This window comes from Meriones unguiculatus, chromosome 18 (genome assembly GCF_030254825.1).
Source record: "Meriones unguiculatus strain TT.TT164.6M chromosome 18, Bangor_MerUng_6.1, whole genome shotgun sequence".
NCBI lineage: Eukaryota > Metazoa > Chordata > Mammalia > Rodentia > Muridae > Meriones > Meriones unguiculatus.
Genome location: NC_083365.1, coordinates 55,144,264 through 55,152,201, shown reverse-complemented (window position 1 = coordinate 55,152,201; position 7,938 = coordinate 55,144,264). Strand labels below are relative to the sequence as shown.

Here is a 7,938-nt window from a genome sequence, read left to right as displayed (position 1 = left end):
GGGCGGGGCCTGGCGCTGGGGAGCCCGGGGCCCGCGGGGAGGGCGTGTGTGTGTGTGCTGGGGGGGGCGGTGGCGGCGAAACGGGCGGGCGCGCGGGATGGAACACCGAGGCACCGACGGAATGCTCCGGATCGCCACATAATCCCCTGGAACGGCCGCGCCGAACGCCATCGGCGCGTCCGTTCTCCGCGCGCCGCCGCCGTCTCCCACCTTCGCCTCGTCTCCCTCTCCGCCGCTGCCTCCCGAGCCGGGGGGGTGGGGGCGACGCGAAGCCCCGCTGCGATGGAGCCCGCCGCCGCAGCCCCGGCACAGCGACTCGCCGAGCCCGCGCCTGACGACCGAGCCCCGGCGGCGGCGGCGGCCGAGGGCGGCCGGAGTCCGGATCCCGCGCTGAGCGCCGCGGCCGCGAGCGGCGGGAACGGCGGCGCGGCTCGAGAGGAGGCCCCCCGCGAGGCGCCGCCGGGGCCGCTGCCCGGCCGCGCGGGAGGCACCGGGCGCAGGCGGCGGCGCGCGGACGTCCCGGGGCCCGCGGCCGGCGGCGGCGGCGGCGCCAACTCGCTGCTGCTGAGGCGAGGGCGGCTGAAGCGGAATCTGTCGGCCGCCGCCGCCGCCTCGGCGTCCTCGTCGCCGTCCTCGGCGTCCTCGGCCGCCGGCGGCCTCCCGGCCTCCTGCTCGGCCTCGGCGTCGCTGTGCACCCGGAGCCTGGACAGGAAGACGCTGCTGCTGAAGCACCGGCAGCTGCTGCAGCTGCAGCCGTCGGACAGGGACTGGGTGAGGCAGCAGCTCCAGCGGGGCTGTGTGCACGTCTCCGACCGCCACATGGCCTCGTCCTACCTGCGCCCGGTGCTCTGCACGCTGGACACCACGGCCGCCGAGGTGGCGGCCCGGCTCCTGCAGCTGGGCCACAAAGGCGGCGGCGTGGTGAAGGTGCCGGGCCAGGGGCCGCCTCCCGCCGCCGGCGATCAGACCGCGGACGGCGCGCTCGGCCGGCGCCCGGGCCACCCTCCCGGTGCCGTCGGGGCCCCCTCGCGCGCGCCCCCCGCCGACCTGCCGCTGCCCGGGGGTGCCTGGACGCGCTGCGCACCCCGCCCTAGCCCGGCGCCCTCGGACTCCAGCCCCGGGGAGCTGTTCGCGGGCGGCCCCGCTTCCCCGGCCCGCGCGCCTCGCCCGGCCTCCGACACCGAGAGCTTCAGCCTGAGCCCCAGCGCCGAGAGCGTGTCGGATCGCCTGGACCCCTACAGCAGCGGCGGCGGCGGCTCCTCGTCGTCGTCGGAGGAGCTGGAGACTGACCCGGCCTCGGTCTCGACGGGGGCTCCCGGGCCGCCCCACCGCCCCGGCCGCCCCGGGCCGCCTCGGCCGCCTTCCCCGAAGACCTCGCCTTCGCTGCAGCCGAAAGCCCCGAGGGCCATCGATGGCGCTGGCGCGATGGCCGGCGAGGGTCCCCGAGAGGATAAGGCGGTGGCAGCTGCAACTCCGGGCGGTCCTCTGTCGACTCCGGGGAGGATCCGAGAGACCGCGCAGAAGACGTCTTCGCCGCCCCCCCTGTATGTGCAGCTCCATGGAGAGACTACCCGGCGCCTGGAGGCGGACGAGAAGCCATTGCAGATCCAAAATGACTACCTCTTCCAACTGGGATTTGGGGAGCTGTGGAGGGTGCAGGAGGAAGGCATGGACTCGGAGATTGGTTGCCTCATCCGGTTCTATGCAGGTAAGGATGTTGCCTGCACCTTGATGTGTGGATTCCAGCCCTGTCAGGGACCGAGAAGTGATTCAGGGGGCCTGGTGGGTCAGTATGATGCCCTTTTCTAGTTTGTTCACATGCCATCTGTGCAGGTACTAAATTGAGCATTCTTTAAATCTACAAGTTTTAGTGGAATATCGAGAGCCGAGGTGGGAAAGCTGGGTGGACGAGGTTACAAAATCACCAGGAAATACAGGAAACAGGTACAACCCGAGAGAGGTACCAGTCGGTATCCATAAAGGTGCCTTCCCCCAGGTCTCTGGTGGTTTGGGTTGTTCTCTGCTCTGTTTGGGCAGCTTGGGATTTTGGGTAACTCTCCGACGCTTTAATATGGATAGAGGACAGTGACCAACAAAAACTTGCTCCATGATGCCTTCCCTATCTCTATGCAGATGTCCACAGTTGGCCATTCACAGGCAGTAAGTGTAGTGTGGGCCTCTGGGAGTTTTGCTCTTGTCAACTGATGCCCTTGTTTGTTCCACTGCCTGCCACGCGTATTTACTCACTGAGTCTCCTTAGACCCCGGCTGAGTCTGTGTTCGTTGTTTTGAGTGCTGCTTACCCTAGGCACTTTTAAATTGCTTTATTTCAGTTTCCTCTCCATGTTTGAATCTTGCATAAAAAAATGAGTTGGCCTGTTTCTGTCTCACAGCCTTTATTGTCAGAACTGCAGGGGGACTTGAAGCAGACTAGAGTTCGTGAAGTCGGTGCCTACTGCCTCTCTGATATGACCTGAATGAACTCTTTGGTGTGACCAACGTCACGCTTCTCTTTTGCCTAGAGACTTGTCTGGAACTAGGTTGAGGAGTTAATGGGTAGTGGTTATTGTATCTTAGCTTTGTAAGCCCCTTGAGTTTTTCTCTGCTTGGAAGAGATCTTAGTGGTCAGAACTTCTGTTTAAAATAAGTTAGCATGGAGAATCAAAACTTGAGGTGTTGTAGATGTATATGAAAAGGAATGCTAACAACCCCCTGACTCCAGCGTTTCTGGAACAGTTGGTAGTGTCTGTCTGTGTGTCTTTCTCTCTTTCTTTCTTCTTTTTTTTTTGTCCAACATATGTTCTAGTTGCAGTTTAGTTGAAATGAATTAGTCCTTAATGTCCATATTGAAATATGAAAGACAGTATTCCTGAAGGAACTGTCCCTCTAAGTTTTATTGAAGCTTTTAGGAACTTAAGTGGATATTTTGATTAATGTTTGCCTTATAAAGAAAACCGAATTGTAATACAATAGTGTTTTCCTGCAGCTAGTATCTTAATGGATGATACAGCTTTTAATTTTTTTTTTTCTCCCAGAAAAGTGTAGGTGTAGCAACTTTATCTTTTTCTTTCATGGCTCTTGTGACGTGGGATATATTTCTTTGCACAGGCACCAAATGGTAATCACACTTGTAAGGGAGAGTATTTTAAGATGAGAATGACAGTCTTTCTTAATCTTAGAGGGAAATGGGTATGAAGTGAGGTATAAGCAACAGATAATATTTGAGCACGCTTTTATATGTGGAGGAAGCTTTTCTCTGCTTTGTTCATGACTGGATAAATCAGGATAAATATCTGTAGGAAAGGTTAGGATGTCATAGTTCTGAAATTTAAATCTTGGGTTCTTTTTGGTTGTCTTTTCAGTAGTGCTTAAAATATTCTGAGTGGGCTATAAGCAGTTTTCTTTCCAACTCAGTTTAAAAATGAGCTGATTTCTGGTTAAATCTTAAATTTCTGGTGTGTTTATTTTAATCTTTTTGTTTGTTTATGAAAAGGTAATTGTTACCTCCTGAGTTTGCTGCTTTATTTGTCTGAGCACAGGATACATAGATGTAGGCGTCTGTGTATATGCTCATAAAAGTAACTCATAAAGTGAGGATGCTCTGCACAAATGATCCAGCCCATGCTCAAATCTGACGCCTGGGCACATGTGCTCTACAAGGAAGGTGTCTGATGGTTGCAAACATGTGTGAGTGTCTGTTTTGGCACATGAACAAAGTTGGACTTATTTTAAGCCTAACTTCATTTACTAAGCATCTCTGTACTGATACTTGTCATGGAACAAAATTCAGCATCAATAGATGCTGTTTCAGTTTTCACAAGGATGCTTGTTAGTAATAGGAGGGCGCGGCTGCAAGGTGATCCCGCATATCTGCACGTTGTCCTATGGTAAAGACTTACCCCAGGCTGAGGAGATTCCTAGAAATTGCTTCTGTGCTCCAGTGGAACACAGGACAGCTACAAGGAGGGTGTTCTATTTTGGTGGTGAGTTCTTTTGTGTAGGGAGAGGGTAATTCATGTATGTTTTAAATGATTTCCTTTAAGAAGGCACTGGAAAATTGTGCAGATTTGCTTTGATAATTTGTAAGTGCCTTCTTGAATTTCTTGTTGCACGTCTTTTCTAGTGGAGTTAGGTGGAGTTAGAGATAGCTAGGAAGTTTGAGATCGCCTGAAAATATATTTAAATTGAGCACATTATCTGTATTCTTCTCAGCCACGTTATTTCTTATTTTCACGAAGCAGAAAACTTCTCTTGAAGGCCACTGTTCAATTAGGTTTCAGTATTTATAGTCTTTCTCAGGTTGTTTAAGGGCTTTTAAAGCTATTTACAGTTGCAGTGAATGGTTAAATATTTATTTGGGTGAAGTAAAATAAAAGTCTTTAAATGAAATAGGTGTTGGATGAGAAATACTATGTAATTACAGTTACCAAAAGCTTAGTTTGAAATTGTTACTGCTCCTATCACAAGAGCATTCTTTGAGTTTTAAAATATTAGGAAATTCAAGTGGTTTTAACAAATGTTACATTAAGTTTGCTAATTATGCTAATGTTTAATTTTCTTTAAAAAACACACATCTTAAGTTTTACCTGAAAGAGTAATTTTAAGTTAAAAAATTTAGAATTCAGTTAGCTGATCTAAGTTATGAATACCTAAGCATGAATAAGCTGTTTTCTTTAGGACTCCCTGGGGCATTGGTGTCATAGGGCAGTAGTAAAAGTCTTATTTAAATTTTTTTTCATCACCTTTTATTTTAGCTCTAGTTGTCTGCTTAGTTCAAACTGCAGCAACAAGAAAGATTGTTGCCAGAATGGAGAGCATACCTGTGTGTAACGGCTCTTGGGAGATGCATATATGTGGGCTTCCCTGGCAGTAAGCCTGCTCCCCTCTCATATTCCCGCTCCTTCTCTTCTGGAAATGCTCAGCCTTACATGATTTCCTACATGGAGATTGGGAAGGGGTGGTTAGCATCCGCATTGTATGACAAGCAGGTTCTTATTACCATAATTACAGTGGTACTGAGCAGTGTGGTTTGAACATGTGACTCCAGTGTATGCTTCAACAGTGCTTTGAAAGTACAAAGCATTTTAATTTATTTTGTTGTTTTTGTGCTTAACACTTTCTCATGTTCATTTATTTGTTATTTTCCATGCGAAGTATGTGAAATCGTTTGATAAAAAACAGACATTGGCTTTTTATTGCCTTCAAAAATATTAAAGGGCTTTCACACAAATGATCTCATTTGTCTTTTCAAGAACCATTAGGGAGGAGTCCCTGGTGTCAGCCTTCTCAGATTGATGATCTGGTTCTTGCTGTAGGTTTTCGGTCCATCCACTGCAGAACCGAGATTAGCAAGCAGAGAGCCTCTGTTTTGTAATTCAACTCACTTTCTATGAATTGGTGCTGAATTTCATTTACACTTGAATTTTCACTGAAAGCGTAGAGAAAACATGCTATGTGAATAATGAGGTGCTGTTATCGGCTAGTCCTGTGTGGGGTTTCTTGTAAAGTGCAGATGATTCTGTTTTTATCACATGGCCTTTCAAAATGTAAAGAACCAAGGTTGACAAGTAAGCACAGTACAGAAAAAATTGAAACATTCTAAATTCGGGTATAAATCGTGATACTTAAAGTTGATATAGCTTACGTAGTGATTAGTTTTTTATCCTAATATTTCTTGTTGTTAAATCTTCGTTAGGAATTTGTCTGAAGAGATAACTTGAGAGTTTTTAAGGCAATGAAAATACCCATCTCTGAAGAGCGTATCTCCTTGAAATTAGAATTACTAGAACTCTACAATAAGTAGTATGTGTTGACATCTTGTATCATTTTGTAATTCTTAGGTTGTGTGAGAGAGAGCAAGCATTCTCTGAATTTCACAAGCATTTTGAAAATAGTGGTGGTTTTGTACTCACAAAGTGATTGTAGCGAGTAGACAGGTGTAAATCAGTCTGTGGGAAGTCTCCGATTACAAGTTCTAGCTTTTTCCCCCGAGCTGAGAGTCACCAGGAGTGCGGGTCTAGCCTGTGTGAGGCTCAGGGGTCAATCCGCACTACTGCGGCAAAACCAAATCCATTGTCAAATCAGCTGCCTTAAGCAGTTGTGTAAGATGTGCTTGTTCTTGTCCTCTTACAAAATGGAGTTTAGCTTTGATTTATTAGGAAGGTAGCATTTCCCGGCATCATATAGGATCTACGCCTTGTGTAAATCTTGGTATTTTTGCTTAACGTTTGTTGAATTGAATTTGTGTAGTTTGTTCGGCAGCGAGTGGAGTGTGTCCTCATTCTTTTGACTTCCATCCTGTTTGGGCCCCCAGGGATGTGTCAGACGCACATGCACACAGAGGCATTTCTCCCATGGCAGGAGATTTCTCATGTGCCACATACTGTTAATATCTTCTCTTTCACGTGACTGAGCTCTGTGGACTCTGGGAGAACAATTTTCCCCGCAGAGTTTCCCTAGAGTTAACAGCAACCCTCTTTCAAAGGCATTCCGTACCTCAGCATTGAGATTAATTTAATGAGACATCTGTCAAATGAGGCATCATGCATTTAATGATTTTGTTATGTGTCACATTTTATGCAGCCCAGTCTCTCTGGACAGGAGAATGCTTAGCCATAAACTCTGCAAGTCCACTCAGTGGGAAAGCTGTTTCTTTAAAAACATCTGGCATTTGTGAAAGTTGAGGAAGAGGTCTTATCAAAATGCCTCATACCAGCCTGGGGAGATGTGGCCCCTCCAGCCCACCTTCTGCAGTTCTCCACTGTAGTCCCCTCTGCTTGTGGTGCATTGGCCCCGAAGGTTTGGGTCCAGCCTAGTGTCCTGCACTTTTTTTTTAAATTAATTTTTTTATATTAATTACAGTTTATTCACTTTGTATCCCCCCTATAGCTCCCTTTCACATTCCCTCCCAAACCCACCCTCCTTCCTTCAACTCCTCCCATGCTCCTCTCTAAGTCTACTGATAAGGGAGGTCCTCCTCCCCTTCCATCTGACCTTAGCCTATTAGGAGTCATCACTTCTAAGGCAGACTCTTTATGTTTACCTTTGGTTTTCTAAAGACAGTTTTAATAAACAAACCAAACCAAACACCTGCCCGGTCAACTTTTAGGAATTTTTAACCTAAGGCTGTTTGACTGTTTAGTTTTACATGAAGCCTCAATTAAGGATTTAGACAATTCTAGTAAGCTGAAAACTCAAGGATCTGGAAAGAATGGATTTTAATGGTACTTTGATTAAAGAACATTAGGATACTCAGTTAGCCGTGACATAGATCTTTAAAGTTATGTGGTATAGTAATTTTTATCATGCATGGTAGCTGTCACCAATTAAGGAAGAACAGCTTAAGTATTTTAGGTGTAATGGTTTCCTGTTATCATGAGTCGTTCTGGAACACTTTCTGTATGCTAGGTGGAAATAAAGCATAGCTGCCCCACATATCTGTGTTGAAATAGTTTCTCCTTTGATGCTGTTTTTGTTCCTTACAAAACCTCTAATGATAAAGTATGTCTAGCGGCTTCTGTAACTGCAGTATTGTGAGAACACTGAGGAAATGCTTTATTTGTATGTAGTATATATTTTGTGTTTGAAGACATAAATATTTCAGCAAAAGGAAGAAATTTCCAGAATTTTTGCCATAAACTTTTCTAAATGAAGCCTGACTTAAAATAAGTTAGTCTCATTTCCAGGCATATAAGTTTATTCAATGGAAGATTGAATATAATTGGAAATAATTTAGTTGTGAACCATTTTGATACTCAGTGAAAATTCTTTTTGGAAATTTGAAGTATAAGTGAATTTGAATGAGTGGTTTTGCTTGTTTGTTTTGTTTTCCCTTTAGTTTTTCTCATTTTTTCCAAGCAGGAAGAGATTTGTTTGTCGGTGTTTCTGGTGACTCATCTTTGGTGAAGAGCACTTGGAGAATAGATCTTTTCCTATTCCC

The 7,938-nt window shown here is 47.0% G+C and overlaps 1 protein-coding gene across 1 annotated transcript in view; it reads left to right on the top strand.

Annotated features, from left to right (window-relative positions):
• Positions 1-282: 282 nt before the first annotated feature.
• Positions 283-7,938, top strand: part of Phlpp1 (PH domain and leucine rich repeat protein phosphatase 1) — a 213,136-nt gene continuing 205,480 nt past the window's right edge. The window contains exon 1 of the mRNA XM_060371441.1: positions 283-1,708. Coding sequence (XP_060227424.1) covers positions 283-1,708 — 1,426 coding nt within the window. The remainder of the gene's footprint in view (positions 1,709-7,938) is intronic.